General features: G+C 39.8%; 1 protein-coding gene across 6 annotated transcripts in view; it reads right to left on the reverse strand.

Moving 5' to 3' along the window:
* The window catches only part of LPAR1 (lysophosphatidic acid receptor 1), a 166,176-nt gene that overhangs the window by 47,309 nt on the left and 96,511 nt on the right, over nucleotides 1–22,356 (reverse strand). For all 6 annotated transcript variants that reach the window (XM_081236312.1, XM_081236313.1, XM_081236309.1 and 3 more), the window contains exon 3: nucleotides 11,775–12,522. In XM_081236312.1, coding sequence (XP_081092438.1) covers nucleotides 11,775–12,522 — 748 coding nt within the window. The remainder of the gene's footprint in view (nucleotides 1–11,774; nucleotides 12,523–22,356) is intronic.

The following is a 22,356-nucleotide window of genomic DNA, read 5'->3' on the forward strand; positions in this document are numbered from 1 at the left end:
TCAGAAACTCAGATTCCAGAGCCTCGATTTATAGTTGGGCTTCTCCTCTGGGGCTGGGGCAATATACAAAGGAGCATTCCCGGGCATCACGTGCTCAGCAAGGTTAGCAAAGCAAATCCCTCCAGAATAACGTGGTGAATCACTTGTTGGCCACAGCAAACGCTTGTCAGCTTTTCACCTCATCAGTTTCCTGTGCAGGTCCCATAAGGCTGGGCTCCTGAGTGGCTATCTTCCCTCTCCCCCTAAGAAAGGAAAATAACTCGAGCAAATGAATTCCTGCCTGCCACATGAAAAGAGGCTTTCTGAAGTGTAGAAATACCCATTTAGAATGCACTCATGGAAAACCCTACTTAAAGTGCAGTGTTCTTTGTGTCAACAAAAGTCTACTTGGGCAGGATAAATAGGTGAAGCCATGAATTTCCAGTCTCCTGATGCCAGACTAAATCCCACTTCGTCAAAAAGACCCTGTTATTGCTGTGTAACCCTATTAGAACTTCATATTTGCTTTGGATCATTATAATAACTCCTCTATTGGTGGCGGAGACCAGCCAGGGTTTAAGTAAAGCCATGACCACACTCAGTCTAGACAGTATCATCTTCACTGAAATACATGAATAAAAAGTAGCTTCTCAGAGTATAAGGCTCTAGTTTAGACCTCAAAGAAAAAAACAGCAAAGGTACAAACACAGGAAAAAAGATGATTTCTATGGAAAAACAAATTAAGATACTTTTTTTCAAAGGACACAACAAAGTATATGTAAAAGGAGAGAAAAATTCAGTTTTGAATTGAAGGTATACATTACCTGTTTGTAAACATATATAATTGCTGATAAATAAATATAAGATTCTATAAAGCAGATATGTCCCTTTATTTCTAGACAACCCAAAATAAAAATCAGAAATATTAAATAAGTGAAACCCCTGTGTACGTAAATTGATCTCCAGGGTAATACAGAAACCTGTAATACATAGAAAAAAAAAATCTATGTATAGAGAGTTGATTGCCATCTAAAATGCTTTATTTCCCATCCAATGCTGTGTGTGTTGGAGTTGCCTGATAAAATAAAGCCAGTTAAATCTGAATTTCAGATAAACAATGAATACTTTTGTTAGTATGAGTATGTCCCATGCAATTACTTATATTTGCTAAATATGGCAATTTGCATGCCTATATGTGTGTTCATCATAAGTGTAAGTGTCCACAGCTCCAGGCAATGATCTTTCAAGTCCTGAAAACATACATGTCACTACAGAGCAGTCCTTACTTGCTACAAGATGTTAATTTGCACACACAGAAAAATCATCCCTTTCCTTATAGGTCAGTAACCATGCAAACTCATTTACTTCATAACCAATTTAATGTGAATCTGATTAACTACAGTCAATTCAAAAAATGAATTATACAGTGCAAAATGCAGGCAAAAAAATTATTAAGCACAATGTTGTCCTAAAATCATGCAAGCTTCCCCTCCCACCCCCCAAAAAATGCCAAATGGGTTATTTCCATATCTAAGTAACGTATTAATTGCAATATAAGGAAGTAACTGAATACTTAATTCAGAGTGCAAAGAATAGCTAATAGTAGTAATTTCTTTGCCTGGGTTCACATGGCAAACTCCTATACATCATCTAAGATGTTATTCCTAAATCTCCTTCATCATGAAATATCCTGACGTTGCCCAATCAGAAAATAGCACTTCCGTAGCACCTTCCATATTTTATTTACCAAATTACATTGTTTTTATTTATTTAAATTATCCATTATGATCTCCTAAAATGAGAGCCGCTTGAGAACAGGGTCCATATTTTCACTGATCTCCACTTCCCTACTCCTTAACAGAGGGCCTAGTACACATTCAATACATGTTTGTTAACAAAACAAACTATTATTAACAAGCTCACACTGGAACTTAACCTAAAGAAATGCCCTTGACAGGCAGGATGTGGAACTGCCTTATTATAACTACCTTTAAACAAATATTCCTTTGAATGAGACTCATTATTAAATCCCATTGAATTTCAAGCTACACAGGTATATTTCTATTGTTACTAGGGAACCTGTAAAACTCCATCCAGAATAAAAGGTGTAGTTCATTTATTCATTCAAAAAATATCTAGAGTTTTCCAAGTGCTAGGCCCTGTTCTAGGGGCTGGGAAAAAAGATAAAACCTTGCCATCACTGAATTCCCAAAACAATACTCCAAAGAGGTAGGTAAAGTAGCAGTGAGAGATTAGAAGGGGAGTGAAATATCCTTTCCTTTCTAGGTGGATAGTGATGGGACCCAGACTAAAGGAATCGCAAGTGGTCTCACAATAAAGCTGGGACTGACTAGGGAACAGCAATAAGGTCTCATGACCCTATCCATTTGCCATTTCTTTCATTTATGCCAGACACAGTCTTTCACTTCAGATCAAAAGGAAACAGAATGGTGCTCTGAATGATGGCTGGGTTGCCAGCTGTGCCCTAAGCATGGCAGGTCCACCAAAAGGAGCTAATGACCCTTTCTAACAGATATTGACAAAGTGGCCTGTTCCATTTCAAAACCCATTTTAATGGCCAACACTATTTAACTGTTTAATCTGGAGACGTCCAGAGAGTTACCAGGTCAAAACTGTCATTTCTTGGGCTTCCCTGGTGGTGCAGTGGTTGAGAGTCCGCCTGCCGATGCAGGGGACACGGGTTCGTGCCCCGGTCTGGGAAGATCCCACATGCTGCAGAGCGGCTGGGCCCATGAGCCATGGCCGCTGAGCCTGCACGTCCGGAGCCTGTGTTCTGCAACGGGAGAGGCCACAATGGTGAGAGGCCCGTGTAATGCAAAAAAAAAACACAAAAAAACAAAAAAAAACACCTGTCATTTCTTATGGGGTAATAGGACTTTTCATACATATGGCTGAGGCTCAACAAATAAGATGCAGGCAACTCTGCAGTGCAGATGTATCTTTGGGAAAGCAAAGGCCACTCAGAATAAAATTTACAGCCTGTTTTGGAGCCAAGAGCTGCTAAACCACAACAGTACTTTAATACCATGTCATAGAAATGAAGCACCATCACAGCCACCAAACCCACTATTGTATGTACGCTGGTGTGTGGATGAGTGGAGGTACATCAGAGAGAAGACAGAAAGGGCGGGCGGGGTGCAGGGGGAGAAAAGGCACATGCAGACAAGACCTCATGGTAATGACAATACTTGCTACCATTCAGTAAGCGTTTTACATTAGCCAGATCCTGTGCTAAGCGTGCTTTACATGAATTACCTTGTCTAAAGCTCATCATCACTTGATTATAGGAAGGTCCTACTATCCCTATGCTATTAATTCTGAAACTGAGGCTCAGAGAGGTTCAGTCATTTCCTCAAGGCTACAAACCTAAGTGAGGGGTCAGGATTCCAATTCTAAACTCTGGCCTATTTTATTCCGAATCGAAGCTTTCAAGCCCTAAGCAACAGTGATTTCCAGCGGCCGCCACAATTCCTTCAGGAAACCTTTGCATCTTCTATGACCTTTAAGGACAAGGACAAATGACTGTGTAAGGTTCATTCTGGGACTGACAGGCATCTCAACGAGACGAGGTCTGAATCACTCTCATCAGACCTAAAGTAAGAAAGAGCTTCATGTTCTGCCTGCTCTGTCCACACCTCAGAAGAAACCCTGTTAGGTTCATGTGGTATTTTTGTTTTCTGTTTCTGTTTGAAAGTTTCTTGTGAGTAAAAATATTTGAATGGAGTTGGGCAACAAAAGGGTACAAAGAGCTGGTATTTGCAAGTTGTTTTCTCATTTGACCAGGCCCAGGATCTGGGGTCTGGGCAGCACTGTGGGGCTTCCGCAGGGACTCTCTCCTGACCACACCCTCAGTGCCAGCCAGCCCCGTGGCTCGTCTAACAACAGAGGCTCTCATGAATGGTCTCACAGGTCCTTCCTCAAAGAGGCCTTAACAGGGATGCCACGGGGACCTGAGGAGACTCGGGTAGCTCTGGTTCCTCTTCAGAGCAACAGGATGTGCAGTTGGTCACTTGTGGCCAGGGAATAAGAGACTCTTGTGTCTAGTCCCTTCCCTTAGCAACAAGACCAACTGGGAAACCCTCCCTTCTAGCCACACAGCTCTCTACTGCAGAGTCTTTTTTTTAAAAAATCGTTTCTTTGAGACTCTCCTCTATCAATGTGCCGCTCCCTTTAATGGGGGAGAGTACACCTAAACCTAGTTATTCAAAAGCTGATATGGGGGCTTCCCTGGGGGCGCAGTGGTTGAGAGTCCAGCTGCCGATGCAGGGGACGTGGGTTCGTGCCCCGGACCAGGATGATCCCACATGCCGCGAAGTGGCTGGGCCCATGAGCCATGGCCGCTGAGCCTGCGCGTCCGGAGCCTGTGCTCCGCAACGGGAGAGGCCACAACAGTGAGAGGCCCACGTACCGCAAAAAAAAAAAAAAAAAAAAAAAAGCTGATATGGAGAAAAATCATAGTCCCTTGCTTTTACTCCAATTGTATTTCTACGTTTTCCACTAGAAAACTCTACGTGGCTGATCCACAGTAGTTATGTCCTTATCATTTTATTTATAGAGTTAAAAGTAAAACTCTAAATAACCTTGGAAATCAAATTGGCCAACTCCATCCTAGAGATGAAAGTACAGAGAAATTTCTGCACAGAGAAAGTGACTTGCCCAGAATCACCCAGACAGTTAATGACAAGAGTCAGGAGTAGATCCCAGAGGCATCCTGCCTCAATGAATGTAAGTGGGAAAACTACACATACACACAGACACACACACACACACACACACACACACGGTAAAATAGAAACAATAAAAAGCCAAGATAAATAAGAAACTAATACAATGCTGTTATGAAGAAAGCAAACAGGATGATAAGAAGGTGTTGGGACTTCCCTGGCGGCGCAGTGGATAAGACTCTGCACTCCCAATGCAGGGGGCCCGGGTTTGATCCCTGTTCAGGGAACTAGATCCTACATGCATGCTGCAACTAAGGAGCTGGTGAGCTGCAACTATGGAGCCCACCTGCTGCAGCTAAGACCCGGTGCAACCAAATAAATAGTAAAAATTTAAAAAATAAAAAAATAAAATAAAAAAAAAAGAGCATTAGTTTAAAAAAAAAAAGATGTGTAAAAACTACATAATGTGCCAGTAATTCAGTTTCCAATGACTTTTGTCAAAGCTTCATTTCAGAGATCACCAGTTGTTTATAATAAGGCCAAATTCAAGGGAACGCTTTCTGTGGGTTCCGGGTACCTTTATAGCCACAATGTTTACACCTAAACCTGGGTAGCCACAGAAATACATGTTGATGTTCACAAGGAAGAAAATGATGGAAGGTGTGGATGGAAATGAACAAGCTGGAGGCCTAGGCAGTAGGAACAGCACCTTACTGGAAGTTAACAAACCTAGTTCTCGGTTTGAGCCACCAGCTAACTCAGACCTAAATTTCTCAGTTAACTTGGGAGCTTCGGTCTCTTTATTTGTAAGGTTAGGAAGTTGGATAGTGTGATTTTTAAAGGACCTTTCGGCTCTAAAATTCTAAATCTGGACAGATCCTTGCTTTAAAAAAAAACAAACAAAAAATGAAGAAGTTGTTCTTTACTATGCTTACACAGTGGAACAAGTCCAGTGTTGAGCTCTACATTTACAAAGCCAAAAGAAAATGTAGAAAGAATATAAACAAACAGAAAGCAGAGCCTAGAAGGAGAGTGACTGTACATCCTGGGTTGACCAGACTAGTCTTGCTTTAGGCCTTTTGTCCCACTGTCCCAGTTAGAGCCTGTTTTCACTACCAGAAGTGTCTCAGTTTGGATGATAAATTATATGGTTATCCCTATAAGGAACTGGTGTTCTTTATCTTAGGGAATCCTTTAGCATCTCTGATCACCTAAAGGCAGAAACTCAAACTCCTTAATACGTTATAAAGGCTCTAAGTCAAAACTCTATCCAGCATACCCACCACATGGTAATCACACCAGACTAGTTTCAGTTCCCCAAAGGTGAGCTGTTGCTTAGGTTCTCCTCTACCCCCACCCTACAGGAGGACAAGCTCCTCCACATGCATCAAGACCCAACTCAATATTTCCTCCTGTGGGAGGCCTCCCTTCCCTCCACTCGGCCCAGACATCAACTAGCACATGGACCCGACTGCTTTGCAACTCTTTCTCAGTCTCCTCTAACACGCTGTAAGCTCAGCAAAGAATGAAGTTTAAAAAGCAAAAATAAACAAATGGGACTACATCAAACAAAGAAGCTTCTGCACAGCAAAGGAAACCATCAACAAAACAAAAAGACAACCTACTAAATGGGAGAAGATACTTGCAAATGATATATCTGGTAAGGAGTGAATACCCAAAACATATTAAAAAAACTCATGCAACTCAACAACAACAACAAAAATCTGATTAAAAAATGGGCAGAGGAGCTGAACATACATTTTTTCCAAAGAAGACATACAGATAACCAACAGGTACACGAAAAAATATTCAGATCACCAATTATTAGGAAATGCAAATCAAAACCAAAATGAGATATCACCTCACGTCTGTTAGAGTGACCTGTTATCAAAAAGGCAAAAAATAACAAGTGTTGGCGAGGATGTGGAGAAAAGGCAACGCTCCTACACTGTTGGTGGGAAATTGGTACATTTACTATGAAAAACAGTATGGAGAGTCCTCAAACATTAAGAGTAGAACTACCATATGATCCAGCTATCCCACTCCTGGCTATTTATCCAAAGAATAGGAAAACACTAATTTGAAAAGATATATGCACCCCATGTTCATCACAGCATTATTTACAATAGCCAAGAGATGGAAACAATCTAAGTGCCCATCGACAGATGAATGGATAAAGAAGACTGTAGTATATATGTGTGTGTGTACACACACACACACACACTGGAATACTACTCAGCCATAAAAAGATGAAATCTTGTCATTTGCAACAACATGGATGGACCTTGAGGGTATTATGCTATGTGAAATAAGCCAGAGAAAGACAAATATATGATTTCTCTCACTGTGGAATTAAAAAAAAAAGAATAAATCAAATAAAAACAAACACGTAGATACAGAGAACACAGTAATGGTTACCAGAGGGGAAGGGGTGGGGAGGAGGGTGAAATAGATAAAGGAGATCAACAGTATGGTGATGGATGGAAACTATATTTTTGGTGATGAGATTGCTGTAGAAATATAATGTTGTACACTCGAAACTTATATCATGTTATAAACCAATGTTGCCTCAATTTAAATAAATGGTATTTACTTTATTCATCTTTTTATCCTTTAGCACATAATTAGCACTCAACAATATGTTTGTTAAATTAAACTGAACAGAGAAGTACATAAAGATTTGCTTACAGGATATTCACCAAATTATCCTTCATCAGAGTAACGAGAAAACAATGGGCTTAAACTCATCTGGCCCTAACTACTATTATTAATACCAGTAACAGTCTCTTATATGGCACGTGACCAGTGTCCTATGATAGAAGGTCATGGTCCACAACATTCTTACAGCTGGATTCCAGTTCTCCTACTCACAAAATAAGCACTCTTGAACAAGTTACTTACCCTATCTTAACTCAGTTCCCTCAGTACAAAATGGGAGAAACACAACTTTCCTTGGTGTAAGGTTATAAACAGTGCATGAAGAGTAATGCCGAGTATTGACCCTGGCACAGGGTACGTAGGTGATGATCATTTCCAGCCAGAACAGATCCAACTAGAAAAAGTGTCTCTCTCTTCTTCCCCAAAGACATAGGTTCCACCTGGATTTATTTTGCTTTGTTTTCCTCACTCTCTCCCACGATTAAGATGCAAAAACCTCTACATCATAACCATTATTTTCTCTTTCCAAATCCTGGTTTCCCTCTTCTCTAATTATCCCCAACTGAAGTGTCATCAGAAGGAACAGAGCAAGAAAGGCAAGGACTTACAACTCAAGATAGACTATGGTCAAATAAGGAAGGGCTTGACTACCACTCTGACTCAACCGTGGAACAGACTCAAAAGGAATTCTTGGTAAAATGTCAAGTGGGGAGAATTCAAGCCTGGGGAAGGATTACATGACTTCGCACTAGGACATTGAACCCTCAAGTTAACTACACCTTGAACTAAACACCCCTGCAATCAGAAGCAGTCAGTTACTGGTGCTCCAACACCGAACAGTGGAAAAGGGCCAATGAGATGAGAGTCATAACCATCATGATCAGAAGCAAAAGGAGGAAAGGAATGCTCCCTGAAAGCTTTCTTCTACCCAGGAAATGAAGCACAGGCAGCTAGGCAGTATCAAGAGAAACAAATGGGATCACAATGTTTCAATTTAATAGCACAGTGCTGTTCAAACTTTATAAAACAATCCAGCATGTGCTGGTAGCTGTTTGTATTACAGAGAGGCAGGATAGCATGGAGGTGAAAAACACATGGGCTCTGAAAACAGACTGCCAGCTCTTGTACTTAACTAGCTGTGTGATCTTGGGCAAGTTACTTAACCTCTCTGTGCCTCAGTTTTCACTTCTGAAAAATGAAGCTAACAAACCTAGACTCCACAGGGATGCTCTTTACAAAAACTCATTTCTACGGCAGAGTAGTGCTAGGCACATGATTAATGCTTTATGTGTTTTACAAATAAAAGTATTAAGATCCACTACTCACTCAGGAGCAGCTTATACACAATCTTGTGCTTCAAAACTGCTGCTGGTATTGCCATCATAAATCTCAAAGACCCCTTTATTTTATGTTGACTCCTAGAAATTCAACTTGTTGACTAACAAATCCTTTTATAACCAACAAACACTGGTTTATTGAACTGAATAGGTCTAAAACCCAGAGGTGATTTTGACATGGTGAAATGGAAACCAAAGGTTTGACACTTAATCAGACTGTAATCATCCCCAGAATAAACGAACAAAATACACATTATTTATTGAGCAGCCCTTTTGGTCACTTTCCAAGCTGTTGTATTTGACTGGAAGGCACAAAACGTAATAGGGGTGCAGCTAGGTTTGGTTTCTGCCACATGACTGAACAAAGTGGCATCAACTTAGTGAATTCACTATGGCTTTCTCTGGTCCTCAGTTCTGAAGGCTCAAAAACCTGGTTTTGTCACCACATTCATTCATTCAACAGTTATTTTACAAGTACCTACTTTGTGCCAGATCCCACAACAGGTAATGTGGAGAAACTGGACAACACATCATCACACTTCCTGCTCAGTGCTGCAAAGCTGACAGTCTGGCAGAGAAGACATATTAAAAAACCGAACGTGCACCACAAAAAAACCTGATGGTCAATAAACTTGTTCCTACAAGACCAACCCATCTTTCGCATGCAAGCACGACTACACAGAATTCAAGCAGGGGAGTATGTTGTATGAATGGTAACAGGCACCAACTTGACAAACACCTGGCTGTTTAGGGTGGTGAATTACCTATTCCGAGCCCTGCCCATTCTGCCATTCTTGCTGCTTTTCTCCGCAAGGCTACAGTCCACTTATTTAATTTCTCCTTCCTATACCACAATCCCATACACATCTTGCCTCACCAAATTTCTTTGCCTATCACCCTGATTGGAGTTCTCCATGTTCTAAACTTCTTCCATCACACATCTATAGAGATAATGCCATTTATTCCAGAGGCAGCTACATGTATTCAATCTTTGTGGAGCCCACTAGTTTAACCTCAGAAACCAGCGTTATATTCTGTTATTTTCAAGTCTGGGGTTGGTGTGGTAGGGCAGAAGGGGCATTTAGGGCCAACATGCACTGAAATTGTGGCCCCATAAACCCTCAAAATAATTCTCGGGCTTCCCTGGTGGCGCAGTGGTTGAGAGTCCGCCTGCCGGTGCAGGGGACACAGGTTCATGCCCCGGTCCGGGAAGATCCCACATGCCGCGGAGCGGCTGGGCCCGTGAGCCATGGCCGCTGAGCCTGCGCGTCCGGAGCCTGTGCTCCGCAACGAGAGAGGCCACAACAGTGAGAGGCCCGCGTACCGCACACACACACACACACACACACACACACACACACACACACACAAAATAATAATAATAATTCTCATTTAACCTGCAAAACCACCCAATGAGGCACAAAAGTTAATTTTATATGAATCGTTAAGCATACTACACACTGGAAAATGCTAGGCATTATACAAAGGTCAAAATTCAAACAAGAACTTAGCAGGTTCATAGTCCAAGTTCAGTAGTCATTTTCTGCTGGTGGTTCTACGAACTATAAGCAGTACTTGAGATGATACTAGAAAAAGTGCACCCGTATGAAAAGTTTCAACCAACATTCAGATCAGCAGTAAACAAACAAATACTTGAGTCAACACAGAAGTGAAATCTCTCATGTTATTTAATTTAATACAAAAAATAGCATCCATGGTAAACAAAGATGTGCTTCATCCCTATCATGGAGAATGTATACTTGTGGCACAGGTATGCTCAAGGCTTTTGTTGATAATTAAAAATAGAGAGAAATCATTTTTATACTTCTGCTGAAGTTTGTTGGATGGAATAAAACAATTTCACATCTGTGGTGGTGGGGGCCTCAGTGGGGATACTACCTACACGTGCCAGTTAGTTACAGACAGGGATTTAGTTGTGTCGGCAATCCCAAGGCCTGGTCTTTATTCTTAGAGCCATAATTAGGGCTCTCTTTCCTGGGGCTAAGATTAAAGTAGCTCCCAGAGTTTCAGAGGAGCCACACCATCCCAGGTTCCATCCACTCAACCCTGCTTTACAAACCGGAACAAAGAGCATTAGAGGAACTTTCCACTGAATTTCAACGGAGAAAGATGAACTACTAAAGATTTTTTAAAAGATATTTTTTAAATGTGATCAGACATTAACCCAAATATAGCCCATGGAGAAAATGTAATTCAATAGGGTAATTATTTAAAATTCTCACTGGGTGAACTTTAAAAATAGGCCCTCTAACCTCCAAAAGAAATGTTCTGTGTATGCTGTCTTCATGGACACATTTCCGGGAGTCAGCACAGGGCCTGGAACTTACGAGGTTCTCTTTATTTTCTGAATACATAAATGAATAAATATATTCCTTCTGATCATTAACCATGAATTTTTCACCCAGGAAAAATAGTTATTTAAAGGCAAAAGTTACTCGAGTATACATTACATAAAAGAATAAAATCCTGCTTTTCACCTTGAAATATGAATTAACTTCCACCACTAAAAAAAGAAAATTAATGGAAAAAAAGTAAGTTTTCATAAAGATGACTGTCAGAGATGGTATTAATTGCAACCCATTTTGCGCAATAAATCTATACAAAACCTTGATATACTTACCTACATGTACGCAGTAACAATGGCAGAAAGTGAAAGACTCCTATTTGGAAACAGACTCATAAAAATAACTATGTGTGAAAGCATATTCATGGGACATTAAAAACACTTTCTGAGAATCTGTAAAAAAGAGACTATAGGCAAAAGTTCCACAATTTGGGCTGTAACAAAACCTTTCAAAAGCTGATAGTTTTCAATACTTGATAGCCAAACTCGTCAATGATATCTTCCACATCACCATCATTTATAACACACCACTGAGACACTATTTCCCTGAAACCAGTTCTGTAATTATGGAAAGACTGGGACGCTGACTTCATCATAAACATTTGCTATAAAGGTGCCTTGTCCCCTTGTAACTCCTGCATATATACCTGGTGATGTCCGCATTGTTGTTTACCACTATCATAAACTACTCTGGTTTGTATTAAGACATTGAGAATCTGTAAAGTAAGTTACAGTCGAGACAAAACTCACCAAGCACGATGACCACAGTCTTCAGAAGACTCATCATGGTATCCCGATTGCGCCGCGGCCCAGAACTATGCCGAGACATCCTCATAGTCCTCTGGCGAACATAGCCAAAGATATGAGCATAGAGAACCACCATGACAACGAAGGTCACCAAGTTGAAAATGGCCCAGAAGACCAAGTAAGAGTCACTGTAGAGGGGTGCCATGTTGGAACAGTTTTCAATATCACAGATGCAGTTCCAGCCTACACTGGGTATGGCCCCCATAACGATGGCCATGGTCCAGATGACCACAATCACCACCACCACCCGCCGGTTGCTCATCCGCGTGTGGAGCTGCATGCGGAAAACCGTAATATGCCTCTCAATTGCAATGGCCAGTAAGTTGGCCACAGAGGCTGTCAGGCTGGTGTCAATGAGGCCCTGACGCAGGAGCCACGTGCTAACAGTCAGTCTCCGAGTATTGGGTCCTGTGTTGAACATTAGGTAGAAGTAGGCCAACCCAGCAAAGAAGTCCGCAGCAGCCAGATTCGCCATTAAGTAATAAATAGGAAAATGGAAGCGGCGGTTGACATAGATTGCCACCATGACCAGCAGGTTGGCCAACATGATGAAGATACAGACGGTGATGCCAAGTCCCATCACCAGCTTGCTAACTGTGTTCCATTCTGTGGCAAGGTACTTTCCACTCCGGTTATAAAAGAAGGCAATGGACTCATTGTAGAAGCACTGTGGTTCATTCATGGCTGTGAACTAAAAGAGAAAGGAAGAAAGGTTAAAAAAGAGAAAAACCATGCACCCAAGTTTAAAGATGTGTAGATAACGCAAGCCTTCTACGGTAAATGTGGCCAAAAAATAGCAAAAGCAAAGAATTTGAAAATCTGATCCTGTGTAATGTTCTATGATTATGTTGAAACCCCAAGGTTTCTTACTGTTTTACTGTTCTCGAGATTAAAGACAGTTGGAGTTAAATAAATGACAAGGTCTGTTCTTGGTGGCTGCACATCATTGAAGTCTACTAGAAAAGCCACACGACCCAGAAATCATGCCTAAAATACATGAGACAGATGAGAATTTTGCAGAGCGTTGCAACTGGAATATTTACCATAGTGAAATCTATTTTGGCCTGTTATTTAGGGAATCTGTAAACACAGATGGTTTATAGATAGGGTATTATTGCCCTATTATTCTGCATTCCTGTTCTCACATAGTATGTTCAATCTGTGTCAGACATTTTGTAACGCAAGTCCCCACAAGGACCATCAGTCCCAACATTTCAAAGAGGTCACTATGCATCAAAGCTACTTTGCCCAAAGCCAGCATTTGCTGTTCAACATTCCTGTGGTCAGCACTGTCTTCCTCCACAACTCCTTACCCCAGAATAGCATTCATCAAACAATCTATGACGTTTGAGAACATTTTTCTTCTTGGAGGACATAAGAAATATGTAACTAATGTAACCTTCAGAGAGCAGTTCATACTTTGACACTGCTCTAAAAGTACACCTTCTAAAATGTTGAGTGATAATGTTTCATTATGTGTTTTCTTATTTTTAACATCATCAATCAGAATATATTTGCTTATTAACTACTTATACTCTCACTTGAATTCAAAAGGATTGAGGAAGTTTCTAATAGAATGATATAGGTGTCAATGAAACTATTAAAACAAAATTAGAAAGGAAAAAGTAACACGGAGGGCTTCCCTGGTGGCACAGTGGTTGACAGTCTGCCTGCCGATGCAGGGGACGTGGGTTCATGCCCCCGTCTGGGAAGATCCCGCATGCCATGGAGCAGCTGGGCCCGTGAACCATGGCTGCTGAGCCTGCACGTCCGGAGCCTGTGCTCTGCAACAGGAGAGGCCACGGAGGTGAGAGGCCCGCGTACCGCCAAAAAAAAAGTAACACGGAGAAACTAGAAAATTACACATCAAATAGAATAAATCACCCTTCCTAAAGCCTTAAGTTTGTCTGTGACTCCTAAAATTAGAGAATATTTCTTGAAGATAGCTCACATCCAACCTTTTTCTTCATACGTTGCACTGCATTTAGTAAATTACCTAGCAAATATGACAGTTTTCAGAAACTAATAAAAAAAATTTTTGATTGTAAAAAAAAAATGACAGTTTTAACCACTATTTTTGATCGAATATTCTACCGAATATCCATGAGTTGTGCCTTAATGTTTACCAAACACAGAAAGTTCCAAAACACTGTGTGAAACTCTTCTTGAATGGTTAGTCTCCTGACCTTTCCAGACATCTAGTGTCTCTTTCCTCATTTAGACTAATAGCTTTTAGATCATGCTTCTATAATAATCACTCTTACCATGTTGTATAATTATTTATCACCTTGTTTCTTAAAAAGATGATAGTCCAGGGGAAGAGTGAAGACCTTGTCTTACACATCTTGGTATCTAATGTACCTTCCACAGAGCCCCATTCATTGGTGATCTGAGAACTTGTGATGTTCCATTCCACTCCAAATTTGCCATTACTCTGGGTATCTCATCTAATTTTCTAGCTTCTCGGTTTCTTGACCTCATCTTTCATGACTTTCTATTCCATTACAACTCAGCTGCCCACTTCCAAGGTCACACCCTGGACTCTAACCACTCAGAACTGTCTCCCTTTGGAAATAATCGATTGATACATTCTAATACTCTTTCCATTCTAATTACTCTTCCCATTCTTCCAAATTTATACATTCTAAGTACTCCCTTCCCATTCTTCCAAATTTCTCAATTGATCCCCCTACATCAGTTCTTTGAAGCCATCTATTTCCTTAAGCATTCTACTTTTTCCCAATGGATTACCTCCCTATCTTCCCCCTTTTCCCTATCTGGCTTAGGTTCCATAGTATATCGTTTTCAACCTCTTTTTTTTTTTTTTTTTTTTTTTTGCTAACACAAGAACACAGTCCCTTCTTGAAGACTTTGAGGTCAGGTGTCCTTCAGAATTCAAAAATTTGCCGGTTTTAAGAACAGTTATAGAGGACATAATCATGTTTGATGTAACAGCCCCACCAAAATTTGAGACAGCACTCCATAATGATACACGTTAATCTCTAAAGTAAAACATATGAATATATACACTAAGTTTGATAAATAAAGGTTATAAGTAGCCTCATATCTATTCATTCAGAGCAACTTTTGCCACTGAGTTAAGAAAAAATCATCAGTTTTCAGACCTCCTTAAGTGTTATAGTTTCAGATAAGGAAGTAGAGACCTTTATCTTTTAATCTACTTGCTCCACTGCACTTCTGTAACAATTTCTTAGAATAACACCAGTCTTGGATGAATGCAAGTGGTTCCCATTTCCACACCTACACCAAGGCTTCTAAGAAATGTTAGAGAAAAATCAACATATCTGGCAGATGGATTCTGCTATAAATTCATGATGTCTAGCCTCAACTGAGAATTTAATGCCACAAGAAATCTGATTTTCTCCCTAATTATTATTCTGTATCTTCTTCACAGTAACTACTCTAAACTTATTATTCTCTCTTGAGTCTCACCTTCCCTCTCTCCAGCAGCAGTTGCCAAAAGAGGAAACTTAGAAATCATCAGATTGAAACTCTTTTACCTTTAAAATTACCTATTCAAGAACCCATTTTTTCTTCCCCTTCTGTTACAATGGAAAAGGTGTACCCTTTGCCATCCAAGTGTTCTGAATCCCATCCATTCTTACTATTTCCAGAACCTTGTTCTATAAATTGCTTCCTTTCTTCAATTCCCTCCTCACTCCTTCTCCTCTCTCTTGAATCTTTCCTATGCATATTCAAGTAAGTTTAATCTCTACCAAAGACAGGAAGGAAGGAAAGACAGGAGGGAGGGAGGGAGGGGAGGGAGAGAGGGAGGGAGGGAGAGAGGGAAGGAGAAAGAAAGAAATCCCCATATAACTTCATGTTTGGCTTCCAGCTCTGATGATTTTTCCCCTTCATAGCCAATTGCTTTCCAGTGTCTCACTGGACACACAAAAATTTCTCAATTACCTATGGTACAGCTTCTCCCCCTTCCCCTCCATCAAATCCACTCTAGTCAATTCTTGAGTTTCACATAACTTCCCAAAATCACACCAATCTGGTGGCTGTTCCAGTGGAAATTTTTCAGTCCTCACCTTACTAACCCCTCAAAGCATCAGATACATGACTGGGAGCCTCTTTTTTAGAAAATTCTCTTTCTTTAGCTATCATGACATCATACTATCCTGGCTCTTGATCTCTCTCTCTCTCCCTGGTTGGCCCTTCTCAGTCATTTCTGAGGTTCCCCATCCTCTGTGCAACATTACTGTTTCTACCCTATGTTCTCATTCAACACACTTTCATTGAGTTTTCTAATATGTCCTCCAAGATTTTAATTATCCTATATATTTCAAATACTCCCATATCTACATATTTGACCCTTATTTCTTTCCTGAACTCTAAGCAAATACCAAATTGCCCACTGTTATCTCTGACAACCTCATAATTACTTCTGTCTCTGTGTTCAAAACCGAGCTCAAACTTATAACCTTCCTCAACTTGTTCCTCCCGCAGTCACTATTTCAGAGGCTAGAGAACCACTATCTTTCTAGTGGCCTGAATGCTAAACGTGGGAATTCCTTTTCCCCTCATCTTCATCATTTAATCAATAACCACACCCTGTAACTTCTCCTTCCTAAGTATCTGTTCAACCTGTTTACTACTCCATCCTTATGGCCACCAGCATTACTACTGCACTGGCTTCCTAGGTGTTCTTTCTACTTAGCACCAATCTCTTCTCTAGTGATCTTTCTAAAAGACAAAGTTGCCCAAACTGTTCCTCTACTAAAAATGCTTCAATGGCTAACAAGTGCACTTAAGCTAAAAATCCATACTCTTCAACCACCTTATCAGGCCTCCTTATCAGGCCTCTCCAGCCTCAACTCAAGCTATTAATGACTTTAAACTCTCTGCTTCAGCTCTAGTTAATGTACTGTGCTCTCTCTCACCTCTGGTTCTCAGCATCGCTGAGAACAGACGTTTTCTGCATCAGCACCCAGAGGGTTTGTAAAACACAGCTTGATGACCACATCTGTCTGATTTAGCAGATCTGAGGTGGGGCCCCACATGATGCTGATGCTCCTGGGCTAAGGACCACACTTTGAATACCACTGGCCTAGAACAATCTTCTCCCCATTTTCACCTTATACTCATTCTTCATGTACCAGTTGAAATATTATTATTTCTAGTCATTCTCCCCAGATCTTCCCATGTCTGGGCAAGGTGCCTCCTACCACAGTTCCCTGCATTACTCCTAAAACAACACTTACCACACTGTATAATAATTGCTTCACTATCTATTGACACCTCCCCACATTAGGCTGTAAGCATTATGACGGCAGAGATTCTAGCTTTCTTGTTCACTGTTGTATAGCATCCAACTATTAGATTAGATGCTAAATATATATTGATTGCTTTAATAAATTAAAGATAATTCAAAAAACGTTTACACTTCACAAGTTTTCTTTCTGCAAAGGATATTTTTAAAAATCGTAAATATTATATAAATGCAAAATTCTGTTCTTTCCTTTAGCCCCTGTAACCATTTACTTTCTCGGAACAAAGAAATTTCTTAATCAAACAAGAAGCATGTAGTATTTCACAGCATTCCAACTTCTAAACGCCAATTGCCAACAAAGTCAAGCAGTGATATGAACAGCTTCTTTGCTTTTCCCACATAGAAAAACCATATAATTAAGAATGACAAAATAAAGTATAAATTGGCTTTTTAAACCACAATATGCTAAGATGAATAAAACTGACAAATTTTCTCTGAAGGTATCCAATGTTTACTCAGCAAATGGCATGTGACCTGGTTCTATTCCATCTCTTATCTCTCAAAAATTGAGTAGTGATACCATAAAAACCATACCATATTTAATGACATAACTTACATGATTTTTTGAACCTCAGTTTTACCATCTGTTAAATGAGGAAATTGGACTAAATTATACATAAGGTCTATTTCAGATTTAAAATTCTATACTAAGAATATTGTGGGTAAGAACTCTATATTTAATCAAATTGCCAGCTAAATATTAAAGCAGTAGAAAATATACCAGGAATTAAAAATAGTAAGGGTAGAATATACCTGAGAAAAAAATCAGGAATTTCAGCTAGATTTAGTACAACAGGACTGAATTGAAAGAAGAATTAAAACTTTTCTCCTATCATCTGCAAAAAGCAGCAGATCTGGAGAATAAGTGAAGGACACCCTGGCAGCATCTTCAATGGTAGTCAGAAGGGTCATGTGAAAGTGCTTCTTTCCTTTGTCAGGACCTGATGGATTTAGGCAGAAACCCACATCGAGCTCTGAGAGAACGCAGTTCAACTGTGCTTGGACTATAAGACATTAAGGTAGTCATGGTTATAATGGTATGGCAAACAGAAAAAATTAGCAAACACAATGGGGAGAAAACAATCTCAGAGAAGGAGATGGCCATCCTAAAGAATAACAGAAAATACCTCCCCTTGAAGCAGATTTATTAAAAAAGAAAAAGGGGGGGGAATGGAAAAGATTAAATACTAGGATATTTCTGATTTGCATCCTCAAAATGCTTTGTTAGGGTACAAGCACTGAAAATAGAGCAAGCCATGACGAAGACAAAAAAAAATTTTTTTTTTTCAGAAAAAACTACATAGAGATTATATTAGCTTCCCATTGCTACTGTAACAGATTGCCACAAATTTAGTAGCTTAAAAAGACAAATTTATTATCTTATAGTTCTGGAGGTCAGAAGTCCGAAGTGGGGCTCACTGGGCTAAATCAAGGTATTGGCAGGACTGTGTTCCTTTCCAGAGGCTCTAGAAGATAATTTTTCTGTCTTTTCCCACTTGCAGAGATGGCCCACATTCTCTGTCTCCTGGCCCCATTCCAGCTTCAAAGCCAGCAATGGCCAGCCAAGTCTTCCTCACACTGACATCATTCTAACACTGACTCTTCTTCCTCCATCTCCCACATTTAGGGACCCTTGTGATTACCTTCCCAGATAACCTAGAATAATCTCCCCATCACAAAGTCCTGAACTTCATACACCTGAAAAGCCCCTTTTGCCATGTAAATTAGCCTATTCAGTGGGTCCAGGATTAAATATGCAATGGACATCATTAGAACTTCATCACTGTGCCTACCAAAGAGATGAAAAACTATTTCTCAATTAAAAACAATAATTCAGGCAATAAAATGAAGTATAAAAATTCCAGAAAACTGGGCTTCCCTGGTGGTGCAGTGGTTGAGAGTCCTCCTGCCGATGCAGGGAACACGGGTTCGTGCCCCGGTCCGGGAAGATCCCACATGCCGCAGAGCGGCTGGGCCCGTCAGCCATGGCCGCTGAGCCTGCACGACTGGAGCCTGTGCTCCGCAATGGGAGAGGCCACAACAGTGAGAGGCCCGCGTACCACAAAAAAAAAAAAAAAAATCCAGAAAACTGAAATGGCAAATAGAAAACAAACTTAGGAAGTTTACTCAGTGCTCAGAGAAGACAGTCAGAGATAAGAATAAAAGGCAAGAAGGCACGTATAGGAAAAACATTTCAAACATAACTAGCTTTCCAAGTAAGACTAGGACAAAGCTTAAGTAACACAGCTTGAAGCATAAGAAAAGTTATTGCTTAAGGAGAAAGACCTCAGATTACTGGTTTAAGTTTACATAAATTACAAAAGAGTCGATTAAAATCACTAAAATTGGGCTTCCCTGGTGGTGCAGTGGTTGAGAGTCTGCCTGCCAATGCAGGGGACACAGGTTCGAGCCCTGGTCTGGGAAGATCCCACATGCCACGGAGCAACTAGGCCCGTGAGCCACAACTACTGAGCCTGCGCGTCTGGAGCCTGTGCTCCGTAACAGGAGAGGCCGCGACAGTGAGAGGCCCGCGCACCGCGATGAAGAGTGGTCCCCGCTCGCTGCAACTAAAGAAAGCCCACGCACAGAAACAAAGACCCAACATAGCCAAAAATAAATAAATAAATAAAACTTAAAAAGAAATCACTAAAATTCAGATATAGCTAGGTTAGCTAGGTTAGATTTTGGAATCTCAAGGTTAACATTCGAAATTCTAAATATATAAAAAAAATAAACAAAAAGCAAACAAATCAAATATTGAGAGAAAGAGAGAAAATACGGTATTGCTAAGCTTCTGCTGTAGAATTCCAAAAGATAGAACACAACCAATCAAAATCTCCATTATTTCAATTATACTTCAATTTGGAAAAAATCTCCATTATATGGAGAAAATGTATGATATCCATAAATTCCACAGCCAAGTATACTGATGTTCTCACAGGGGATAATAAAGAACAGTCCCAGAGATGTGGGAGCTCTGAAAGATCATCATCTACATTTCCTTCCTAAAGAAAATACAAATGCAAGTAAGCCGTGAAAAAAGTAAAAATAAAAACCACAATAGAATAAAAAGACTGGCAGTAAGCATCAAAAATACACACAACAAAATTGAGTCTAAGTAATTGCTCTCCAAATGGTTATAAAACAAAGCAAATTATCAAAAATAACTCTTGAGGGTATACTTATTATAAAGACAATAAATTAATAATAATCTGGAATTAAAATCACTGTATCAATAAGAACTTAAAAATGGGGGAAGAGAAGTATGGAAATATCTGTTCATTTTCTCTTATTACTCAGGTATGAATCAAAACATACTATTTAAATTGTAACAATAATTTTCAAAAATAAGTTTAAATATAATCGATTCAAAAGTCACCAAATTGAGTAGTGAATATACTGCAAGTAAGATGATTACTTTTCATATTACTGGAGAAAATAGAGTAAAAAAATGATGTATAGAATGACAATTTTGTGAAATTTATATAGGTAAGACTATAAATGATTTTCTTTTCTTCTTTAGAAAAGTAGTATCTGTTGCAAGAAATTTAGGGGGAAACAAGAATATAATCAGACAAAACTCAAATACTTTTTTAAAGTTCATTATTCCAAAATCCCAATGACTAGAATTAGAAATTTCTCTGTAATAAGTTACAGAATTCCGCCCTGCCCAAGAAACAAAGATGTAAACAAAATAGAATGATTCCAAAAATAAATTGTCCTCAAAGCTAAAAAGAGAAGTCCATATTCATGCCCTTTGCACATCCACCAATTACATTTCAGGATGATGGGGTGGAGGGAGGAGGCCTCCGTTGGCTGCTCTACAGAACAGATGTTCCAAATCTCAAAAATTTACCTCACCCTATCGTGTGATCTCAAAAGAAGTCATAACAACTCTGGCAAGCCTGAACTCTAAAGAGACACAAGAGGGTGTTCATCTTCGCTATGTACTTCATTTCTTCCTTGGCACATTCACAAACATTTCTGGAATGCCAGGTATGGGCATGGCACTGCACTACGTTATGCCTTCCAGGGGTACCAACATGAAACACCTGGGTGCCTGGTGTGGGGTCCCTCACGGTCCATCTAGTGTGGTTTTTAATCTCCTGAAAGACAACTACATCTTCATTAGCCAAGTGGAGAAGGGAGCACTTCGCACAAGCTCACGAACTGGTAACTAAACCTTTATGATTTAGTAAGCATTTAGATAAGAATGTAAATATGTACTCTACTGACATTCTAAAGGGAGATTTTAATTTATACTGAATAAAGGACCAGCAATAAGATCTACATCAAGCCAATTTGGTTTCCCACTTCTGTTAAAGTACAACAATGGAGTGGGTGAGGACTTCTTCCTGACTCTGATGCTCACCAGCTAATTTGGTCTTCAGTAAGTCTCATAACTGCTCTGAGTGTCAATTTCTCACTTGTAAAATAAGATATCTCTAAGGGCTCTTCAATTCTAGTTCTTAAATCTAAAATAATCAGACCTTCCACACATTTCCTCCCTCTTCCCCCCCACCAAAAAAAAAAACTGAAAAGAGACGGCACAGAATTTAATTAAATGCAATTAAGTCTCTATTAACAAGAAAAATAGTTCTCACACTTTTTAGAGTCTCAAATTAGAAACAATAAAAAGAAAAAAAAGGAATGATCTACAACTATAATCAGAAAATGGGACATAAAACAATGCTGATGCAAACTAAAAATGTTCTAATGTTAGAAAGCTAGCCTCACAGTAGCTGAAGAATGTGCAACTACTAGATTTTTTTAAACTTTATCTGAAAAAGTACATAAAGTGCTACTTCTTATACAGTAACAATGTATGTGAATATGATGTACACACATGTAAAAAAGAAAACTATGGAAAACAAGTGTAAATCAATAAAAATACATCGTATCTGTTATGGCCCCTTGTAACAGGCTAAGTGAGTGACATCATATTAGTTGAATTTCCAGAGAGAATTTTGAGCCTGGGCCCAAGAGGAAGAAATGGAAAACAAACAAACAAATAAGCCTAAAAACACTAAGACATGCTGGAGAAAAATATAGTGTTTTAGATACACTGCTGAGCTAAAAGGGAACAGCAAACTGAGGAGATAGGCTGCCCTGGCAGCACACTGTCAAGATCATGGAGACAGGGCATTAAATATTACTGGGAAAAAGAAAATGAGCCCTTGGTCTTGACTGAGGAAGTGACTTAGAACTGAGACCCAATAGTTAAGCTAG

The sequence above is a fragment of the Mesoplodon bidens genome (genome assembly GCF_964165515.1).
Source record: "Mesoplodon bidens genome assembly, chromosome: 6".
NCBI lineage: Eukaryota > Metazoa > Chordata > Mammalia > Artiodactyla > Ziphiidae > Mesoplodon > Mesoplodon bidens.